The sequence below is a fragment of the Oncorhynchus kisutch genome, linkage group LG18 (assembly GCF_002021735.2).
Source record: "Oncorhynchus kisutch isolate 150728-3 linkage group LG18, Okis_V2, whole genome shotgun sequence".
NCBI lineage: Eukaryota > Metazoa > Chordata > Actinopteri > Salmoniformes > Salmonidae > Oncorhynchus > Oncorhynchus kisutch.
Genome location: NC_034191.2, coordinates 30,652,544 through 30,676,291, shown reverse-complemented (window position 1 = coordinate 30,676,291; position 23,748 = coordinate 30,652,544). Strand labels below are relative to the sequence as shown.

Below are 23,748 nucleotides of genomic sequence, written 5' to 3'. Positions count from 1 at the left end.
GTTTTGTTGCATGCTGTTTGACTCTGAAGCATTAATTAACTAGAGTCTATCAGGTCATTGAAGCGCCACATTCCCTTCCTTTCTGACATAATCCAGATTACATGTCAGCGGAGAGCAGAGATTATCACTATGCAGCCTTCATCAGTGATTTCTGTATTATCTCACCACTGCAGCCCGATGCTGCTCTTCTGCTCTTCCTCTGGAGGTTACAGAACCAAACAGCTAACACTATCGGACAGGAACATGGATTAAAGGGATGATGTCGGCGGGCTAGTGTGCCTTTTGGGATGAGAACTGCTCCAGATGATGAGAAATGCCCTTTGCTTATAGCAGAGACTCTGGATAGTAACCAAATCATTCAGACACAAGCCTGTATGTATATTGTAATGACTCATCGTACATGGAGGCTAAGGATAAAGGCTTTATTACCATCTAGCTAACCAACCGCCACAGGATATTAGTTTGTGATATAAGATAGAACTAGAGTGTCAATATGGATGCATCCCAAGTCTCCAAAGTGGCCTAGACGTCAAGTGCATACAGAGTAGTACCGTAGTATACCTAACCTTCCTGCTATTGTACTGTATATCCTCTACTGATGTGATGAAAGCAATATAACAGCCACCTGGCTATACACTTTGTGAGGCGGACGCTACTGCTTTTAACCTGAGGAGCAGTCAGGACAAAAGACACTTGATAGAACCAGGATGCACTCAGGTGGTTGACATGAAGATGGCCACATTAAATGTATTTTACAGCTCACCAGTCACCAGTAACCTAGTATGAATGCAGAAGGAACAGAGAGAGGATGTGTTTTATACAACAGCAACAAAACATATATATTTTGCAACCCAAATGGCACCCTATTCCCTTTATAGTGCATTACTTTGACCAGGGCCGTAGTGTTCTGGCACATTGTTTTGCATTATTAAGATAATAGGGTGCCATTTGAGATGTCTCTATTGCGTAACTGTAGCTGTGTTGTTATGTGCTGTAACAATCTAATGCAGATCTTTAAACAGGTTCTGACGGTCTCAATCGGCAGGCACAAAGCACTGATCACCTGTTACCTAAGAGGAAACAGTTTCTTCAGGTTCGGGAAAGGATTTAGGAAAAGTCAAATTTTCATTTTTTTCATCAAGATGGACAACAGGGGGCATTAGAAAGAATAATCACATTAATACCTGCCTGTCTGGTTTAAAATGAATATTTACACTCTCTCTCTCTCTCTTTTGCTTCCTGCAACCTTCTCTCTCTTTATCCCTCTTTCTAGCCCCCCCTCTCTCTCTCACACACACACACACACAGGGTTGTGTGCATACCTATATACCGACTACTAAACCTGTCTGAGCTAGAGGCTGATAACCTACTCTCCTGTCTTATATCATTATCTATTATGCCCAGATTGCCCACACAGAAACATTCAAGTATTCATGTCGTTAAGACTATAATTCCACTAGCCTATATAATCTGTATTTCCACCCCCACAAATATCCTACTGTAGCCTAATGTCCACCTATGTCGTTGTCCAATGCACTGAAAGTATACCCTTGAAAAATAAAAAACATGGCACTAGGGCAACTAATATGTTACTACGCGGATGGATAAATGGATGGATGGCTGCCCGTTAACAATGTAACGTTGTCGCTGTGGACCCGATGCTTCATGCCAGGCAACAGAGCAACAGCAGGTGCGCTGCGCCCAGAACCATTCAGGTAGCTGTGAAGCTACCCGTAATACCAATTAGTAGCCTACTTACTTTCGGTGATCTTTTGTAACCCAAGTACATCCTCAGGCGATATTACGGGGTTTCTTAGCAACTCGTCTTCACTTGTAACCGGGACCCCAGCATCTGTCGAGTTGCAGCCTTTCTTCACTTTCATGGCCACGAGCGGTTGGGGTTGCGACTGCCGTGAACTAGTGCTGCTGCTGCTCTCGAGACCTTCGCTGCCACGGTTCGTATTATTAGTAGCTGCTTTCCTCGCACTGGCGTTAGGTGCGTCCTGGCTATTACACACAGCCTCTGTGCTGGTACAATAATAGCTCATTCTCCGTGCCTCCTCCCCCTCCCGATCTGGGGAAGATACAAATCAGTCTCTTTCCCTCCCTCACCCAAGGCTCAACGTCTCTCACACTCGGTATTTAATTTAAATCCTCAGTTCTTTAAACCCGTCGGTCCGTGACTGTTTGTGTGCGGCGCCTGAATAGCCCTTGCGCTTGGAGCGCGCGTGCGGTGGTGATGACGGTTTACATAATGCAGAACGAGAGAGGAAGGGAGGATGCGGTGGATCGTCAGCGCTCATACGAAAGCATCATAAGCCGTTCATGCAAATACATATCAACTCAATTGAGAGCAAGATATTCTCACAAGCGGAATGCTTTCACCCTGCATGCATGTCTGCTGTGGCCAACCAGCACATGGACATGCGCTCCCGCATTGAACAGCCTATGACTAATATATTTGTTACTGTATCTTCCAATCGATTTATGACATGATCATTACACGATTCCCAGAAACTGTAAAAACGGCCACTTAGCTAGTGTAGGTTATGTCAAGCAGTTTGTCCCTTTTTAATTGGATCACATCCATTACTATCCACATGTGCATATCCATGTTACATGTTTGAAGGTGAACTATTGCAGTTATTTATAATATCTACAGAAATCAACTATTCAGACTGCTTTTTGGGCACATTCTTACCATAATTAATTATATGAATAATGTAACATCCTTATATATCTGGATCATGTGGTTGTGTATTCTACACCACCATGAATTGTCCAGTAAGAAGCCATTAAGTTGTTTTTGTGGCCATATTGGAAAAGGGCTTCTGTGGGGTTAGTGAGTGAATTCTGTGATGGCCATATATGTACACATCTTTGTAAAACCCTGTTCTAGCTGTATGTGTGCAAGTTGGTGCCCCTATCACCAAAGTTACAATCCTAAAACACACACCATCGGAGAAAAGTTTTACAACACCTACTGATTCAAGGGTTTTTCTTTATTTTTACTATTTTCTACATCGTAGAATAATAGTGAAGACATCAAAACTATGAAATAACACATATGGAATCATGTAGTAACCAAAAAAAGTGTTAAACAAATCTAAATATATTTTATATTCTTCAAATAGCAACCCTTTGCCTTGATTACAGCTTTGCACACTCTTGACATTCTCACCTGGAATGCATTTCAATTAACAAGTGTGTCATGTTAAAAGTTCATTTGTGGAATTTCTTTCCTTCTTAATGCGTTTGAGCCAATCAGTTGTGTTGTGACAAGGAAGGAGTGGTATACAGAAGATAACCCTATTTGGTAAAAGACCAAGTCCATATTATGGTAAGAACAGCTCAAATAAGCAAAGAGAAACGACAGTCCATCATTACTTTAAGACATGAAGGTCAGTCAATACGGAACATTTCAAGAACTTTGAAAGTTTCTTCAAGCGCAGTCGCGAAAACCATCAAGCGCTATGATGAAACTGGCTCTCACGAGGACTGCCACAAGAAAGGAAGACCCAGAGTTACCTCTGCTGCAGAGGATGAGTTCATTAGCGTTACCAGCCTCAGAAATTGTAGCCCAAATAAATGCTTCACAGAGTTCAAGTAATAGACACATCTCAACATCAACTGTTCAGAGGAGACTGTGTGAATCAGGCCTTCATGGTTTAGTTGCTGCAAAGAATCCACTACTAAAGAACACCAATAACAAGAAGACACTTGCTTGGGCCAAGAACAAGAAGAGACTTGCTTGGGCCAAGAACAAGAAGAGACTTGCTTGGGCTAGGAGACACAAGCAATGGACATTAAATCAGTGGAAATGTGTCCTTTGGTCTGATGAGTCCAAATTGGAGATTTTTGGTTCCAACCGCCGTGTCTTTGTGAGACGTGGTGTGGGTGAACAGATGATCTCCGCATGTGTATTTCCCACCGAGAAGCATGGAGGAGGAGGTGCTATGGTGTTGGGGTGCTTTGCTGGTGACACTGTCTGTGATTTGTTTAGAATTCAAGGCACACTTAACCAGCATGGCTGCCACAGCATTCTGCAGCAATACGCCATCCCATCTGGTTTGGGCTTAGTGAGACTATCATTTGTTTTTCAACAGGACAATGACCCAACACACCTTCAGACTGTGTAATGGTTATTTTAAGAAAAAGGAGAGTGATGGAGTGCTGTATCAGATGACCTGGCCTTCACAATCCCCTGACCTCAACCAAATTGAGATGGTTTGGGATGAGTCAGACCACAGAGTGAAGGAAAATCAGCCAACAAGTGCTCAGCATATGTGCTAACTCCTTCAAGACTGTTGGAAAAGCATTCCAGGTGAAGCTGGTTGAGATAATGCTTACAGTGTGCAAAGATGTCATCAAGGAAAATGGTGACTACTTTGAAGAATCTGAAATCTGAAATATATTTTGAGTTGTTTAACACTGTTTTGGTTACTACATGATTCGAAGATTTGATGTGTTATTTCATTGTTTTGATGTCTTCATTATTATTCCACCATGTAGAAAACAGTAAAAATAAAGAAAAACCCTTGAATGAGTAGGTGTTTTGATCTGTAGTGTAGCTGCCCCATTTCATGGAATTCTATGGCGAAGCTTCCAACATTCTAATGTCAATGGCACAATATAGGCAATATTTAAACAATAGTTGCAGCTGATTCTTTCAAAGTTGGTTATATTATATATAATTTGAATGGTAATTTCATGGCCTTTCAGAACCACTTGTCAAACAAAGTTTGAAATTGATCAGGGTTCCTGTTTTAAAGCCATTTATACAGGTAATTCATTCTGATATGTACCCTAGAGGTCAGAGGTCAAATTTCTGTTGACCTGAACTTTCTGAAAATGTGTCTGATGGATAACTGTGAATAAGCTTTCCAATTATATATGATTAAAGGGTATAAGCGAGAAATAACTTGTTGTATACTTACATTGTTCGTCATATGGTAAATTCCCAATGGGAAAACAATTATTGGGATGGAGAGATGAAAGATAGTGACAACACACAGAAAGCTACCATTGCTGCACTATCACACATTTTCCAACTCTATGGACATAGACTTTCCAGAAAATCACTATGACAAATCATCGGCCCAACGAGCCCAACGACCCAAATTTGGGGGTCTGGCTCATGGACTATTTGTCTGATTGCATGAACATGGCATGGTTACAATTTGTCGCTGTTGATGTTGATGCAGGATTGCCTTTGTGAGGTTATCTACATTGAGTACAATAATTGTTTGAATGTTCAGCATAGTTTAGATTAAAATGTGGGACAAACACCACAGACAAACATAAAACACACAAGAGAACAAAAAGTCAAACAAACAACTTGACATGAGCCACTGGCTGCATGTCCAGCACTGGGAAGCTTTATCAATTTCACTTTGGTTTTTTTATTGGAAAGTTTATTTCCAGATGCCAGCATCCCTGAGAAATATATAGTGTATATAACAACATTCCTCTGCAACCCCATCATTAAGAGGGGGAGGGGTCTCCCAAAAGGTTGGCATGTCTAGAAAAACACTACCAGGTAGTCTACAGCAGCCTGTCTCCCAATCATACCCCCTAGCTCACTTCCTCCTTCAGACAGCCTCACTGCCTTAAACTGAGTCTGTTACCTTAGACTGAGTGGGTCGTGAGCATAGCGTCACTGCCCTAGATAGAGTGGGTCATTGGAAAGCTTCACTGCCCTCGACCGAGTGGGTCATGGGTATAGCTTTGAAGCCTTGAAGGTAGAATGTCATTAGGGACATTATGGTTGAGGTGGAATCCCTAGACTAGATGGTGGCCATGGGGAGAGTACATTGGTAAACAGTGTCTCCCTGTGGATGATTGAGCTCACTGTAGGGCACGGACACAGCACAGAGCTGGCAGCTGTCCATGGTAGTTTAGGGACTGGCTTGAGTGGAGTGTCTAGTATCTCTACTCTCTAAAATCATTCACAGATAGCAGGAGGGTAGAGCATTGTAATGAACAGGCTTATTCGGCATCATTTGGTATATAGCTAAGAAACAAGTAAGTAAGATGTATAAAATCAATGGGTTTGCAGATATGGAAACAAACTAGTGAACACAAACTAATGAAGGTATATAACTTCTTAAAATCTTTGTTAACTAATTCCCTTTCCCCCATTAAAATCCCCATCATAAATCTTCTCATGCTATAATTCTATCAGGTCTTGGAACAGAGAGTACAGCTATCACTTTCACCAGTATTATTATATTCAGGCATTGTGGAAGTCAGCTGCAGGTGAACTGCAGTAACAACCCTTTCCCAGTAGGTGGCAATGTCTTCATTCAGCAATTGTGCAATACAGTACACACCCTGAATGTTACAACTAGTAAGTGATTGAGGTGGAGCCAGTGATGTTATGTTATTAGCTGTTAGCTTATGTTGGCTGTGTGGAGATCCAAGATGGAACTCCAGACTCTGGAATGGTTAGCTCCAGGGCTAGCCAGACCCCTTCCCCTCTGTCTTGCTGGCCCACAACCCATCGCCTGCCTGGCCCCATCTAGACGGTCCACTCAAAGCAGCCTCTGCGATGTGTCTGCATGTCCCTCACTCTACGGATGGACTGGATCTGGGGATGGTGGGCGCCCCACTCGTTCCAATGCTTGAAGACGGCGCACTCGAACACGTACTGGTAGCCACGGTAACCGGGGTACTGATAGCCAACCCAACTGTCCCCCAGGGAGATGGATGGAGAAAATGAGAGGGAGTTAATGGAAGTTAACAACGCCTTAAATCAAATGGATGGGTAGATTGATTGATAAGTTAATGTGTCAACTCACGTTCCACCAGTGACCTGGATGCTGGCCACACGGTCCTGGAAGCCATAGGACCACAGACTCGGGATATCCTCATCACAAACTTCCATCTTACGGCCCTCAAAGTTATTACACTCAAATAGGCATATCTTGTGGTCCTGGGTGTCCTGTAGGTATAGAGGGACAGAGAGAGTGATGTCAGCAATAGAGTTTACCCACTTATTCAGCCACAGCCCCCAGACGAGGAGGGGAAGCCACATAGACTAGAGTATTGATGTAGTGATGTAGTGATGGATAGATGGATGGATGGATGGATGGATGGATTAATGAATGGATAGACTCACCATGCGAACAGGCCTGACGGACATGAAGCGGTCACACCTGTAGCTGTTGCTCCAGGTATCCCAGCGGGGGTACTCTCCCTTCTCCAGCATGAACATCTCTCCACTCAGGTTCTGCTGCTCATAGCCCACCCAGCTGTATGGGGACATTATATAAGTGTTACAGCACAACTATAACACACTTATACTGAATTAACACAACTCTCTTATAAACATGATCAGAAGCCTTAAGGCTAGGGATAGCTAAGTGATTTCAAGGTTCTTAGGCGACATCATGTTAGATGTCACACGTTCATTGCAAAAGTCATGATTCACTGGAGATCGCATGTTGTAAATTAACAATGTTTCAGGTGTCTCATTGGACTAAGATAACTTTAATAGTAGTCGTAGTTGTAGGTTTTACAACCAATTTACAATCATAACATCAATCACATATAATTATCAAATAGTAAAATCCTAACCTTGCAAAACACTTAATATATTAAAATCTTAAAATGTGCAATATACTGTATACAAAACAACAATACTACAACAACAAGGTTCAGTTGGCAGCTTTACAAAAGGCATCTTTAGAGTTCTTTGGAAGGCATTTCTAAGGCCCCTGGGCTATATGGTGTGTGCATTGATCAGTTTAGTGAAGTATGGAATGGGAGAGTCCTGATAGTGGCCTGTGCGTGTCATGGGAGTGTTCAGTTTGTGGCTGTTGCGGGTTGCCCATCCAGTAATCTGGTAGGGGGGACCAGGTCTGCAAACTGGGAATTCTGCAGGGATTTAGCAAATGTCTGGCAGATCTGCTCCCATCTTCTGTCCAAGGATATGATTCTGAGGGTTTCGAGGTAGCTGGTGTACAACCCGCTAAGAATGATTCTGCAAGCTTTCTTCTGGACACGCTCCAGCTAACAACTTTACTCTAATGACTCAAATAATACACTACATTACCAAAAGTATATGGACACCTGCTCACTGAAAATCTCATTCCAAAATAATGGGCATTAACATGGAGTTGGTCCCCCCTTTGCTGCTATAACAGCCTCCACTCTTCTGGGAAGGCTTTCCATTAGATGTTGGAACATTGCTGTGGGGACTTTTGAAAATTTATTTTACCTTTATTTAACTAGGCAAGTCAGTTGCCACACAGTTGGAAGCACAGAATTGTCTAGAATGTCATTGTATGCAGTAGCATTAAGATTTCCCTTCACTGGAACTAAGGGGCCTAGCCCGAAATATGAAAAACAGCCCCAGACCATTATTCCTTCTCCACCAAACTTTACAGTTGGCACAATGCATTCGGGCAGGTAGTGTTCTCCTGGCATCCACCAAACCCAGATTTGTCCGTTGGACTGTCAGATGGTGAAGAGTGATTCATCACTCCAGAAAACACATTTCCACTGCTCGAGTCAAATGGTGGCGAGCTTTACACCACTCCAGCTGATGCTTGGCATTGCACATGGTGATCTTATGCTTGTGCGGTTCCTCGGCCATGGAAACCCATTTCTTGAATCTCCCAACAAAAAGTTATTGTGCTGATGTTGCTTCCCGAGGCAGTTTGGAACTCGGTAGTGAGTGTTGCAACCGAGGACAGTCCATTTTTAATCGCAACGCAGTTCATTTTGTGTGGTAGGCCACACAGCTTTGAGATTGTGTGGCCTACCACTTCGCCGCTGAGTTGTTATTGCTCCTAGATGTTTCCCCCTTAAAAATAACAGCACTTACAGTTGACCGGGGCAGCTCTAGCAGGGCAGAAATTTGACGAACAGACTTGTTGGAAAGGTGGCATCCTATGACGGTGCCATGTTGAATGTCACTGAGCTCTTCAGTAAGGCCATTCTACTGCCAATGTTTGTTTATGGAGATTGCATGGTGGTGTGCTTGATTTTATACACCTGTCAGCAACAGTGTGGCTGAAATAGTCAAATACACTAATTTGATGTGGTGTCCACATACTTATGTATATAGAGTGTATGAATCCCACGGAATAGTTTCTATCTTCTATGTAAACAGATGCAGTTAGGCATGACGTACGGTCCACACTCCACCCTGATGGAGCCGATCTTCTCGAAGCCCTTCTCACACAGGTTACGGCACTCAGTGATGCACTCCATCATACGACCCTGGAAGTTCTCAAACTCAAACAGGTACATCTGAAAAGATAGACATTATCACAGCATGGTTATTTACTGTAATAAGTTATAATATAACACTGTTAATGATTTGATATGGATATCATTGATCAAGATGCTTGTCTTGGGCCTTTATAACAACTGGAAATGCTGTATCTTGGCTAGAGATTGCATTATTAGAGTAGTTTCAAAAAAAAAAAGTGAAGACCTACTTTGTGGACACGCAGCCCCATGGCTGGGTGGCTCCCAATGCTGCCCTGGGCTCCAGAGTGGGACATGGTCGAATCTGTGGCCGAACAGGAAGAGATTGAGAGAACTAAAGAGGGAGAGAGGTTAAAGCCAAGCCTCTTGGAAAAACAACTTCATTTGACATCCATATTGTGACACTCATTTTGGTAATTTGGCAGACACCCTTATCCAGAGAAACTTACATGAGCAATTATGGTTAAGTGCTTTGCTCAAGGGAACATCAACAGATTTTTCACATAGTTGGCTCAGAGATTCAAACCAGCAACCATTCGGTTAATGGCACAATGCCCTTAAACACTAAGCTACTTGCAACCCACCCCCCAGCTGTGTATCTATTCAACAGGCCCCCGGCCCCCTAGCGTCATATATCTGTACAGCTGCATAGATATCAATGAGAGATTGCAAAGAAGAATGTTTCCTACCAGAGAAAAAAATACCAACCAAATTTCAATATTCGTCTTTTGGCAAAAATCCATATTAAAACGCACTTCTCCACCCAAACTGTTAATACGAACATAATCTACTTTTATCTTGTCACTCAAGTATTTAATCTATACTGGTGTAGAGGATTTTTGTCTCTCATTATCTCTACTCCAAAACACATTTTGATGTTAAAGCCTGTTCTAAGAGACTTGCCTGCACAATTTACCCCCCTCTAAATATTATATCTATTCAGTAAATAACAATTGCTCTGTGAAAAAATGCAATCTCCAAAGATCATTTTTAAACAACTTGTTCAAGCATACTTTTCTTACAATGACTAAATTCAGTGGCACTGAGCACACTGTCATCTGCCAGATGCAGGGAGGCTTGTCATGTCGTATTACTGAGCTGAAAGGAGATCACAAACATGGCCTCGCATCTCACTGACTGCCATTTCCCCATTAAATGAACCACAGAACAGACAGAATGTCAAAGTATTGCAAAACATCGCAATCTTGATATAAGATAGAGTATATCCCAGAGTTAATTGAAGTAAAAAACTTATTGACAGTCCCTGATTTAGGTCAAGGGACAAAGAGAGCCCACCTTTGCCCCCCCATCTCTCTCGCTCACAACCCCCTTCCCTGAGCGTGAATCTCACCAAGTGGCTGCTTGTCAGGTACAAGGGAGGAATGGACATCCAGATGGATAAGCCTAAGAGTTGGAATCAGGCCCCCAGAGTAGTGATATATATACATTTACATCCCCACGCCGACTATTGGGCCGGGATCCCACCTCGTCATTGGATGAGCGGGGTTCTCTTAGGTGCGGAGGACGGGTCAGGGGTCATGTATGCTGATCTCCACTGAGCCGTGCTGAGTCGGCTGCTCGCTTTGTTGTCCTGCGCTACTGTGGGGTCCTGGACACACAGCCACCATCATCAGCAGAATGTACCCAACTACACTCTCTCTCTCTCTCTCTCTGAGCAAGCAATGTGCTGACCTATTGTGTGTAGAACCGGCATGCAGGGAGGCAGGCAGGCAGGCACGCACACGCACACAAACAAACAAACTACACACAGTTAGGTGTTTGCTAGGTTTTGTTTTCTGCTATAGTGTGGGACCTCTCAACGGGACGGTAGTGTCTGCCAGACTGCTAACATCTTTTACAGTGAGAGGAACACAGCAAAAGGATTTGACACCCATGTCATTGTACAATTCTAGAATGTTTTACAGTGAAACAGGCAGAACCGGTCTGCTGGAGGCATAACATATTATTTGCCTGGCCTAAGTGGAAATCATCAGGTACAGTATGGTGAAGAAAGCATGTTTGGTAAAGGTGTCACATTATTGATAATGATGCTTAATATACTCTAAAAGTCTAAGCCGTTGGGGGGGGGGGGGGACGGACGCACTGAATAACACATTCATAAATGGGAATAAAGACAGTAAAACATTTATCATAAGGAATAAGGTTTTGAAGTGTCCGTCCTATATCTAGGAGACATAATATATATATATAATTTTTTATTATAGATATATATATATATATATATATTTTTGTTGGAACAAAACTACCTCTGTACTTCCATTCCCTTTTGTATTATTCTGTACGTCAATCCAAGACATTACATTTAGTATTTAGTTATGTTTCGTATGGTATGTATTAATTTGTGGACGTCCATCACCCATTTCATATGATATGTTACGAATTACAATTCATATTATATGTGATGAATACGCAAAGCATACAATATGTTACGAATTCGCAAAACGTGTGATATGTTAAGAATTCTAGCTAGGTGGCTAACATTAGCTAGCTGCTAACGTTAGCTAGGCTAGGGGATAGGGTTAAGGTTAGGATTAAGTTTAGGAGTTAGGTTAAAGGGTTATGTTTAGGGTTAGGATAATTTATTAACAATTACCCCCACCCACAAATTCTCACCTGAATGCATTTTGATTTAATTTGAAGGTGTTTGGCAAAGGATGAAATTGTGGTTGAGAGTTAAGGAACATTTTCTCTTTTAGTATTTCTCCAGTAGGTTTCCTCAAGGAGAAAGCCTGCACTTCCATGTTAAAGATAATAAAACAAAAACACTACAGTAAATACTACAGTAATGTCTGCAAAAATACTAAAGTAAATACCATAGTATACTACAGTCATCAAAAACACTACAGTAAATACTACAGTATACTACAATCTTCAAAAACACTACATTAATTACTGTAGTATATACTACAATTTTTTTTACTACAGTATTCACTGTACTGTTTTGTTAGCAAAAACACTACAGTTGTCACACCTGCTCCCGCTCCCCCTCTCTGGCGCTCGAGGGCGCCAGGTTGCCCTTCATTACACACACCTGTCACCATCATTATGCGCATTAGCACTACATTGGACTCACATGTACTCTACTACTGTCTACTGTCACGCCTGCTCCCACTCCCCCTCTCTGGCGAATGGTTTTGATTGCCTTCCCTATGTCTGTCTGTTCCTCAGTTTCATCCCCGTGTCAGCATTATTTTTGTTATGTTTCCCTTGTCCAGACGCTGTCCTTGATTCGTTTCATGTCCGTTATTCATTAAATGTTCACTCCCTGTACTTGCTTCTCATCTCCCAGCGTCTGTCCTCACAACAGTGAATGGAGCCAGCAGCATACCATCCTGCATCCGACTTTTGGCTTGCCTCTCAAGCGAAACAGCGTTGATCCTGGATGGGTGACCAGATGTTGCTGGAAGAGATGTTGGAGGGCGAGTAGGAGACAGTCTTTCTTCTGGTCAAAAAATAAAATAAAAATTCCAATGCCCCAGGGCAATGATTGGCATTGCCCTGTGTAGGGTGCTTTCTTTCGAATGGGACGTGAAACGGGTGTCCTGACTCTCTGTGGTCACTAAAGATCCCATGGCACTTATTGTAAGAGTAGGGGTGTTAACCCTGGTGTTCTGGTTAAATTCCCAATCTGGCCCTCATACCATCATGGCCACCTAATCATCCCCAGCTTCCAATTGGCTCATTCATCCCCCCTCCTCTCCCCTGTAACTTATTTTCCCCAGGTTGTTTCTGTAGATGAGGATGTGTTCAAAGTCAACTTACCTGGTAAAAAAATACTGCAGGAAAGTCAGCAAAAACACTAAAGTGAATACTGTAGTATTTATACCATAGTATACTATAGTATTTTTTTTATTTGGGAAGGGCTTCTGAAGAGCGCTGTCAGTGAGTATGAAATTCTTGGTTCACTTCATTGTTTTCTTTAATTATAAAACTTAATATCACTCATCATGAGAGTGTAAGTGTAAGTCATAGGTGCCTCAGAACATCTGATAGGGTATAGCTGAGATTTTTTGTGTTTTTATTGATGGATGATTTTAATCTGATGGTTATGTTCACAGCATTACAATAACAGTATGTTCAATATTGACCAAAACACATTTTTAAATGGTTAGATTTTTGGTACATCCTCCTTCTGACGTGTCTCCCTATCTTTTTCCTCAACATCATATACATTAACTACTGCAAGCATGTCGTGGGTTAGGGGCTGGGCTATGACCAGGGCAGGGCTGGGCCAGGACTGGGTGTAGTCTATGTCTGTATAATCATGGGGTCCGAACAGTTGTCCAGGGGCTTGTGCTAATCGGCACTGGGCACGGTGCCCTGTGTCCAGACCAGTACACCAACACACCATGGCTTTAGAGAGCCTAAAGCCCTGTGGCTCAGTATGGAACAATGGAGGGCCCAGTAATGTGCTGACTCCTAGCCCGTCCTGCAGGCCTGGGCTCCATTCACCACCACTGTGTATAAATAGGCCCGTTTACTCAGGGGTCAGGACATCGTTTTGTGGAGCCCCCCGTGAGCGCTACACAGCTATTTTTTGGGGTAGGTCAGGTAAGCCCTCCATCTTTAGACCGCTCAGCCTATAGCCTTTTGCCAGTATTGTTGTCCATTTACATTGTCCATTGACCTGTTTTTTCCTTTACTGTTTTCTGCTGAGTCTTGGGAATGTATAGAAAGGGTCATACGCTCACAAACACATAGGAAACACACACATGCTCTAAATGGACACACCAATCGTCATCACTGTCAACATCATGCATCACACTAGAATGCTACTGTATGTATGCTGTGACGCCATCAACAGCATAGTTTACGTTACACACTCAGAGTGTAACAATTGCATGACTTACAGGCACATGATACAATGGTTCACCATGTAGAATTTATAGCAACTAATAAAGCACAACATCATTATCACATGTCATTCAGAAATGTGGATGGATGCTTTGCATTGTACTACTTTGTTTGTGGTATTACATACCAACGCTAGATACCAGACCTATGTATTGAAGAGGAGTTTCAGTATTATACTATGGTATTTGCACTTCTCGGTTGGTATCTGTGTCCTACTTTCTATCAACGCTCTGGCTTTAGCGAGCTGTTTTTGTGGTGTGCCTCTCCTCCCTCACCCTTATGTGCATTGTATTATCATCAGCAAAAGCACAGGGCATTGCTTTGTTTGGGTTTGTCTCTAGCATCGTCTATAGTCCCTACCACATGAGCATAACATTAATATATTTGGGCATTAGCTGCTGGGCACAGACTGATGCAAGAGCTTGAGCTGACTGGAGATGAGGCTCATGGTGGTTTAGTCATGTCAGCCCTGGTCTCCCTGTCAGACCATACAGAAATGTGACTCTGCATGACTGTCTGCTTTCTGCACTGCAGGTCAATTTCTACTGAGATATCAAACATGGCGCTGACTACTCCTAACCCAATGGGACCATGGAAGGTGAGTCAATGTTGTGTATACCATGTTTCCACAACAATTGAACTACGTTCCACAACCTTTCACATTTTCATAACAAGTCTTAAGAGTAGGAAAAAGGAAATCTTTGCACACAGCAGTGCGTTCTCTAGCAGAGACACACTGGTTGTGTTAAAAACACATTTGAAAAAACATCAATAATGGTTTGGAAAATTGCAAATATGCACTATATCCTCTGTTCTAGATCACAGTCTACGACCAGGAGAACTTCCAGGGAAAGCGTATGGAGTTCACTGCTTCCTGCCAGAACATCATGGAGTGTGGCGCGGACAACATTCGCTCACTGAAGGTCGAGTGTGGAGCGTAAGTCAGCCAGCCCCCCAAAATACAAAGACATCTACATACTGAAGGATATTTATCTCCCTGACAGGTTACACGTTATCTTTCAGGGGCCAGGGGACTATTGCTCAGGCAACCATTTCTAAGGGATACTGATAGACATATACTGTATCATGGACAAACACAATTTAATAAGAAAACAGAAACAAAGTCTTGCCCCACCCTTGCATCTATCCACATGAACATCTGTCTGTCTGTCTGTCTGTCTGTCTGTCTGTCTGTCTGTCTGTCTGTCTGTCTGTCTGTCTGTCTGTCTGTCTGTCTGTCTGTCTGTCTGTCTGTCTGTCTGTCTGTCTGTCTGTCTGTCTGTCTGTCTGTCTGTCTGTCTGTCTGTCTGTCTGTCTGTCTGTCTGTCTGTCTGTCTGTCTCTGTCTGTCTGTCTGTCTGTCTGTCTGTCTGTCTGTCTGTCTGTCTGTCTGTCTGTCTGTCTGTCTGTCTGTCTGTCTGTCTGTCTGTCTGTCTGTCTGTCTGTACCATTTGTCTCTCTATCCTCTCTATGTCTCTCTGTCACTCTTTGTCTCTCTATCTATCTATCTCTCTCTCTGTATGTGTAGCTGGGTTGGGTACGAGCACTCCAGCTTCTCTGGGCAGCAGTTTGTGTTGGAGCGTGGAGAGTACCCTCGCTGGGAGTCCTGGAGCGGCAGCAACGCCTACCACATTGAGAGGTTGATGTCCTTCCGCCCAGTCTGCTCTGCCGTGAGTGTACTAGTCAAGCCTACTTCCTGTTCCTGCCGGACCAGGCCAGACAGACACTCTCTTCTGTGGGCTACGTTCCAATATTCATTGAAGAATTCCGCTTAGAATGCCCAATACATTGATTAATTCACATAATATGCTAGTACAGATAATGGAACACAGGCCTGATATTGGCACAGAAGCCAGGGTTCTGGTCTCAGTCCATGTCTCTGGCTCTTGTGACTGACACTGACAGAGTCTGGCTCTACTCACTGTTACTGACACTGACATTATTACATTTAACAGATCCTTGGTAGCCTCTACCAGCGTTATTGAAAGCACTAAATAACAAAGTGAATAAAACACTTGTTTTATAAAGATTTCCTACTTTCCCTCATAATTCTACACAGTATATATTTTGTAAATAGTTCTGAGAGAAACAGGTCAATGTAACATGAAATTTCCCACTCCTCTCTCTGAACTGCATAGAACCATAAGGAGTCCAAGATTGTGGTGTTTGAAAGGGAGAACTTCATTGGCAAGCAGTGGGAGATGAACGATGACTACCCCTCCCTGCAGGCCATGGGCTGGGGCAACAACGAGATCGGATCCATGCAGGTCCAGAGTGGAGCGTAAGTAGCAGGAGTAGAAACCCTGGCTTCCTTTTTCACACTACAGAAGACTACGCTCATAACAATCAGAAGTAGAGGAATCAGTTGTGTCTAGTGGTCAGGAGACAAACTGCTAAAAAGGTGTAATGTGCAGTAAGAACAAAATTCATAACTATATAATTAAAATCTATTTTAATAACTAGATCAGCTTTGAGAGGATAATCCTTTCTGTCATTGATCATAACAGAACTAAGCGAAAAACAATTTCAGGCCTGAAATTATGAATTATCTAAATGAGTGTCCTGTGACCTTACTGACCTCTGCCAAATGTGTTAAAGGGACACTATGGTGAACATTTTGAAAGAAATAGCTATTATATGGTGTCCCTGGATATTATACAGAGGACTAACATGCACTGTAGAGGCTAACTCTTTCTGATCTACAAGTGTCTAGACTCTAGAACAGGGATGAACAACCTTGATGGGGGTGGGGGCCACAAACAAAATCGGAACACCATCATGAGGGACTATAGTGGCTGGGGGTTTTGCATACCCACATCCATACCCACACTTTTAGTCAGACCCAGCCCTTAGCGAAATTTTGTTGCCCCCCCCCCCCCCCCCCCCAGCTTGCGAGCAAAACATTTTAGCAGCCTCCTCTTGACAGCGAAGACAAACATTTTTCAGTTAATTTCCTGCAATTCTACTCATTTTGCCATTGGCAATTGGCTGAGAGAAAAATTTGCCGTTTTTAATATGATATCTGATGATCAAAGGGAGACCACCGGTCGGTAATTCGACCATGATTACGACAACTTTATATAGCTGGCAGCTAGAATAACTTACCAATCTAAAAACATGTTAGCTGACAGGTGCTAATTGAGTGACTGTCAGTGACTGACATTACAAGAGAAAAACTGCTGAAATTGCAACCAGTTTTGAAATTACACCTTCAGTATTTCTTCGATTTTTTTGTGGAACTTAATCTGCGGCCGTACAAAAGTGGCCGCCATTTGCCCACCCTTGCTCTACAGAGTAAGGGCTTGTTTCTTGGTATTTTATCACTTCACCCTTCCTCTCTCCCTCTCCCTCATTAGCTGGGTATGCTACCAGTTCCCCGGTTACCGTGGCTACCAGTACATCATGGAGTGCGACCGTCACGGCGGAGAGTACAAACACTACAGGGAGTGGGGCTCCCACGCTCAGACCTTCCAGGTCCAGTCTCTGCGTCGCATCCAGCAGTGAGAGCTTCCACAGCCTTCTCCCTCTTTCACCCTTCCTCCTCTCCTCTCCCTTCTCCTCCTCCTCTTATCCCTCCTCCACCCTATCATTCCAAGCTTGGCCAGTAGTCCTGTCAGACCTCCAAGACCAACGCTTCCTGACACTTCTGGTGCTCCACAGCGACAAACATGTTTACAGCACTTTTGTTTTTTTCCATCGCTTAAAGAATAAAAACAAGAGAAGAAGATACGCCCCACAGCAAGCGGAGAGAAGGGTCTCGGGTGGTGTGGTGGTACGACTCAGGCTTTGATGCTGTTCTTCAGTGTTGTCACAGGGAATTCATAGCCACAGTGATCAATAAAGACAGAATGAGCAACAAAAATAAACAGCGATACAAGAGTGCTATTAACCTGCTCAAGTGTCTTTACTCTTTTCACTGTCTTTTGTCTCTACTCTCCATTTGCATCTTTTCTTCGCAGTCTCAGCCTTTTCCTCTGTAGGCTACTACTTTGTAATGAAGGCTTCACTATCTATAATAGAGGTTAGAAGAGTTGATTATGTCAATATGCACCTGCCTACCATATAAAAGGGCTATAATCTACTGGTTCACGTTCAGAATCAGGTTTTCCGGTCACTATAAACTGGGGTCAAATTGGCAGTGGTGTAAAGTACTTAAGAAAAAATACTTTAAAGTTCTACATACGTCGTTTTTTGGGGTATCTGTACTTTACTATTTATATTTCTTACAACTTTTACGTTTACTCCACTACATTCCTAAAGAAAATAATGTACTTTCTACTCCATACATTTTCCCTGACACCCAAAAGTACTCTTTACATTTTGAATGCTTAGCATTAAGTAAAAGTCTAAAAGTATTTGGTTTTAAATATATTTAAGTATCAAAAGTAAACATAATTGCTAAAATATACTTAAGTATCAAAGGTAAAAGTATATATCTTTTCAAATTCCTTATTTAAAGCAAACCAGGTGGCATAATTTTCTTGTTTTTTAAATTCACGGATAGCCAGGGGCACGCTCCAACACTCAGACATCATTTACAAATGAAGCATGTGTTTAGTGAGTCTGCAAGATCAGAGGCAGTAGGGATGACCAGGGATGTTCTCTTCATAAGTGTGTGAATTTTTCTGTCCCGCTAACCATTCAAAATATAATGAGTACTTTTGGGTGTCAGGGAAAGATTTGGAGTAAAAAGTACATCATTTTGTTTAGGAATGTAGTGAAGTAAAAGTAGTCAAAAATATAAATAGTAAAGTAATGTACAGATACCCCCCAAAAATACTTTAAGTAGTACTTTCAAGTAATTTTACTTAAGTACTTTACACCACTGCCGTCTGGTTTGCTTAATATAAGGAATTAGAAATGATTTATGCTTTTTCTTTTACTTTTGATACTTAAGTATATTAAAAAACAAATACTTTTTAACAAGTAGGATTTTACTGGGCGATGTTCACTTTTACTTGAGTCATTTTCTATTAAGATATCTTTACTTTTAATCAAGTATGATAATTGGGTACTTTTTCCACCACTGCAAATTGGGCTGGAGTTACACCACAACATTACACCACTTCTAGGCCTAACCTTACAAGCCTACAGTGGTAGGCAAGTAGCTATAACTCCTAGTTGAAATGGCTCTATAATGTCAGTTAATTTTATGTATTTTGTTGAAAAACCTTTGGCAGCGAATACAGCCTAGAGAGTCTTCTTGGGTTTGACGCTACAAGTTTGGCACACCTGTATTTGGGGATTTCTCCCATTCTTCTCTGCAGATCCTCTCGAGCTCTGTCAGGTTGGATGGGGAGCGTCGCTGCACAGCTATTTTCAGGTCTCTCCAGAGATGTTCGATCGGGTTCAAGTCCGGGCTCTGGCTGGGCCATTCAAGGACATTCAGAGACTTGTTCCGGAGCCAGTCCTGCATTGTCTTGGCTGTATGCTTAGAGTCATTGTTGGAAGGTGAACCTTCGCCTCAGTCTGAGGTCCTGAGCGCTCTGGAGCAGGTTTTCATCAAGGATCTCTCTGTGCTTTGCTCCGTTCATCTATCCCTCAATCCTGACTTGTCTCCCAGTCCCTGCTACTGAAAAACATTCCCACAGCATGATGTTGCCACTACCATGCTTCACCGTAGGGATGGCGCCAGGTTTCCTCCAGACGTAACACTTGTCATTCAGGCCAAATAGTTGAATCTTGGTTTCATCAGACCAGAGAATCTTGTTTCTGTCATGTGCCTTTTACTGAGGAGTGGCTTCCGACTGGCCACTCTACTATAAAGGTCTGATTGGTGGAGTGCTGCAGAGATGGTTGTCCTTCTGGAAAGTTCTCCCATCTCCACAGAGGAACAGAGTGACCATTGGGTTCTTGGTCACCTCCCTGAGCAAGGCCCTTCTCCCCTGATTGCTCAGTTTGGCCAGGCAGCCAGCTCTTGGAGGAGTATTGGTGGTTACAAACTTCTTCCAATTAAGAATGATGGAGGCCACTGTGTTCTTGGGGACCTTCAATGCTGCTGAAATGTTTTGTTACCCTTCCCCATATCTGTGCCCCGACACAATCCGGTCTGAGTTCTACAGACAATTCCTTAGACCTCATGGCTTGGGTTCTGCTCTGACATGCACTGTCAACTGTGAGACCTTTTATATAAAAGGTCTCACAGTTGACAGTGCATGTCAGAGCAGAACCCAAGCCATGAGGTCTAAGGAATATATATATATATATATACATATATATAGATGTGTGCCTTTCCAAATCATGTCCAATCAATTGAATTTACCACAGGTGGACTCCAATCAAGTTGTAGAAACATCTCAAGGATGATTAATGGAAACAGGATGCAAATGAGCTCAATTTCAAGTCTCATAGCAAAGGGTCTGAATACTTATGTAAATAAGAGATATCTGTTTTTATTTGTAATACATTTACAAAAAATTCGGAACCTGTTTTCCCTTTGTAGTTATGGGGTATTGTGTGTAGATTGATGAGGGAAAAATGTATTTAATCCATTTTAGAATAAGGCTGTAACGTAACAAAATGTGGAAAAGGTCAAGGGGTCTGAATACTTTCCGAATGCACTGTATGTGCATGCAAAGAGCAGACAAGCTGTACAAAAACTCACTACTGTAATGATCCATTTTACAAAGTGGCTCAGTGACTCATGTTTGAGTCACCTATCACACCTTCACATAAAATATAAAGACATGGCTAAAGGACAATCAGACTTGTGAACATAATCCCTAGCTGTGTATTGTCACTTTCCATGTTATCAGTTGTCTGTAGCTTGTGATGTGTGGAAACACTTTGTTGCCTTTATGTATTTAGTTTTGTTGCTTTTTGTGCTATTGCTCTGTCTGCGTGCTACGTGTTGCTTGTCCTATGTTGCTCTGCATGTGCTCACTGCTCATTGTTTGTCTGTATTGTTGTTGTAATTGTTTTTAATAACATGCCCAGGGACTGAGGTTGAAAATTAGTCGGACGGCTAAAACCGACACTTTTACTAAAATGTTGATTAATGTAATTTCAAAATTAAAATAAACTCAAACTCATTGTGGAGTTACTACAATGTTGTTGATCCATCCTCAGTTTTCACCCATCACAGCCATTGAACTCCGTAGCTGTTTTAAAATCACCAATGGCCTCATGGTGACATCCTTGAGCAGTTGTCTTCCTGTCCGACAGCTCAGTTCAGAACGATGACTATCTGTGATTTGTCTGGGTAGTTTAATACATCATCCACAGGATAATTATTAACTTGACCATGCTTAAAGTGATATTCAATGTCTGATTTGTTATTGTTACCCATCTACCAATTTCTACCTTCTTTATTACGATTTTGAAAAGCTCACTGGGCTTTGTTGTTGGATCTGTGCTATAAATGTAATACTTGACTGAGGGACCTTACAGATGTTGTATGTATGGGGGACAGAACAGAGGTTAGTCCTAAAAACAAATGTCAGCCCCTATTGTTTCACACGGAGTGAGTCCATGGAGCTTATTATGTGATTTGTAAGCCATGTTTTACTTCTGAACTCATTTAGGGTTGCCTAAAGAAAGGGAGTGAATACTTATGAAACAGCAATAGTTTTATTTCACTTTTATTAATTTGTATACATTTGTTTTCACTTTGACATTGAGTATGTTGTGTAGCTCAATGACAAAAAAAATCACAATTAAATCCATTTCAAAACCACTTTGTAACGCAACACAATGTGGAAAAAATCCAAAGGGGTGAATACTTATGATACCCACTATATGTGTCCTCACGTACAGACATTTCTGAAGGCCTGGTTGCTCCAGCTCTACATTAGGGTTGTTTTCCTAAAAGCCAGATAAGGTACCCTGTATTCATAGGCCTAGCAGCTTTATGTGTTTGTAGCTTTTGTCTGGATTCTGGAATGAATCATTTCTTTACTGGCGAATGAGAACAGGGCTGGTTGAGCAACGCAATAGGTCTAAGTAGGTCTAATGCTACAGACATTCATACAAACAGACAGAGAACTATATATGGGCTGGTAGTATGATGAGGCCAATTCTGTGGAATTTCTATGTTTATTATTTTGTTTGGATAATCTGTTCCCATTTGTCTTGTGAGTCTTGTAGTGGGTTTGGTAGAAAGCCAGAGCCCTCTTATGATTATCAAAGTTAGTCAATTATCTACCCGGGCTATGAAGTTAATGTACAAAATCTCCCTGGGAGGCTATTGGACAATAGGCCTAACTGTGTTTTGTTATGCATTATGGCTATATTTTTACTAGCATTGGAAAATGTATCAATTGAAGCTCAAATCAAGTTGAGTGTTTGAAAGAACCCAGAAAGTGCTTGAAAGAACCCAGAACTGGTTTACACTCACACGTTTCGGAATCAGAATGTCCAAAAACCTACAAACCACTACAAGGGCTTATAACAGTAGTGTTACATGAATTTCCTGTTCTCCTACCTCTCTGTCCACTACCACTTCAAAGCCTGTGGTTGTAAGGTAAAAGAAGTAGGCCTAACAGGCTTAGTGTATTTGCATGTAACCCCAGACCACCTCTATCTCCTTCACTCCTTATATTATGTAAAGATCTTACCTGTGAAAGCTGGGGGCTTTGCCCGGGGCTTGGTTCAGGTCAGGTTATGGGCCCCAAGGTTACCGAAGAACAGAGGAGGGTGTGTCACTATCACGCTGTGTGTGTACAGTGCTGTAAAAAGGTTTGGCCCCTTTTTAATTTTCTCTACTTTTTCATATTTTTAATACTGCATGTTATCAGATCTTCAACCAAAACCTAATATTAGATAAAGGGAACCTGAGTTTACAAATAACCCAAAAATGGATACTTATTTATTTAAGTTATGCAACACCCAATTCCCTTTTGGAAATAGTAGTTGCCCCCTTAAACTTAATAGCTGGTTGTTCCACCTTTAGCTGCAATGACTGCAACCAAATGCTTCTTGTGGTTTTTGATCGGTCTATTACATCTCTGTGGAGGAATTTTGGAAAGGAGTCAAACCTTTTTACAGCACTGTACACACACAGCGTGATAGTGACACACCCTCCTCTGTTCTTCGGTAACCTCGATGGCCTGACATTCTCCTGTAGAATTCTCTGATACAGAGCAGAAATCATGGTTACTTCAATTAAGGCAAGTCGTCCAGGTCCTGAGGCAGCAAAGCATCTCCAAACCATCACACTACCATCATGCTTGACCACTGGTATGAGGCTCTTTCGCAAGGCATAATGTGACCCAAGTCATCCAAAAAGTTGACTCAAGTTTGCCAAAAAGCACCTGGATGATCAACAAGACTCTTGGAAGAATTCTCTATGGAAAGAACATGATTCAAAAGTATAACTTTTTGGATGACATGGGTCACATTATGCCTGGCAAAAACCAAACACTGCCTTCCACAGTAAGAACCTCATACCATCGGCCAAAGGGTGGCAGTGTGATGGTTTGGAGATGCTTTGCTGCCTCAGGACCTGGACGACTTGCCTTAATATAAGGAAGGGGGAAAATACTTTTTCACGGCACTGTATATCCTGCCGGGTTGAGTTCTGACTGGACCTCGAGCCTTTGTTTGGAGGAGGTTTGCTTTTTGATATGATCTAATATGCCAGGTTGTCATAAGCACATCACATACTGTAGCTGCTGGGTGAAGGTTAAACAAGAACTTCAGACTACATGTACATTTG

General features: G+C 42.2%; 3 protein-coding genes and 1 non-coding gene across 7 annotated transcripts in view; 2 read left to right on the top strand and 2 right to left on the bottom strand.

Annotated features, from left to right (window-relative positions):
* LOC109875595 (protein unc-119 homolog A-like) overlaps positions 1–2,428 on the bottom strand; it is a 31,787-nt gene extending 29,359 nt beyond the window's left edge. The window contains exon 1 of the mRNA XM_031796048.1: positions 1,760–2,428. Coding sequence (XP_031651908.1) covers positions 1,760–2,048 — 289 coding nt within the window. The 5' untranslated portion in view covers positions 2,049–2,428. The remainder of the gene's footprint in view (positions 1–1,759) is intronic.
* A 2,950-nt stretch (positions 2,429–5,378) lies between these two features.
* On the bottom strand, positions 5,379–10,726 carry LOC109875596 (beta-crystallin B3-like). 3 transcript variants are annotated; one of them, XM_031795787.1, is made up of 6 exons: positions 10,571–10,726; positions 9,450–9,523; positions 9,140–9,258; positions 7,121–7,253; positions 6,801–6,943; positions 5,379–6,689 (listed from the first exon to the last, which is right to left on the bottom strand). In XM_031795787.1, the coding sequence occupies exons 1-6, from the start codon at positions 10,665–10,667 to the stop codon at positions 6,521–6,523; spliced, it is 735 nt and encodes a 244-aa protein (XP_031651647.1). In that variant the 5' UTR covers positions 10,668–10,726; the 3' UTR covers positions 5,379–6,520. The 3 variants fall into 3 exon arrangements, with proteins under 3 accessions (XP_031651647.1, XP_020323546.2, XP_031651648.1); XM_020467957.2 differs by having other exon boundaries at positions 9,450–9,553; positions 10,571–10,686; XM_031795788.1 differs by having other exon boundaries at positions 10,516–10,626.
* A 1,192-nt stretch (positions 10,727–11,918) lies between these two features.
* On the top strand, positions 11,919–11,973 carry LOC116354894 (U7 small nuclear RNA). Its single transcript, XR_004204104.1, has one exon. It is a non-coding gene; the product is annotated as a U7 small nuclear RNA (small nuclear RNA).
* Positions 11,974–13,629: 1,656 nt separating this feature from the next.
* Positions 13,630–17,987, top strand: LOC109875597 (beta-crystallin A1-2-like). 2 transcript variants are annotated; one of them, XM_031795786.1, is made up of 6 exons: positions 13,630–13,782; positions 14,629–14,692; positions 14,913–15,031; positions 15,622–15,763; positions 16,232–16,374; positions 17,450–17,987. In XM_031795786.1, the coding sequence occupies exons 2-6, from the start codon at positions 14,654–14,656 to the stop codon at positions 17,595–17,597; spliced, it is 591 nt and encodes a 196-aa protein (XP_031651646.1). In that variant the 5' UTR covers positions 13,630–13,782; positions 14,629–14,653; the 3' UTR covers positions 17,598–17,987. The 2 variants fall into 2 exon arrangements, with proteins under 2 accessions (XP_031651646.1, XP_020323549.2); XM_020467960.2 differs by having other exon boundaries at positions 13,721–13,791.
* Positions 17,988–23,748: the final 5,761 nt, after the last annotated feature.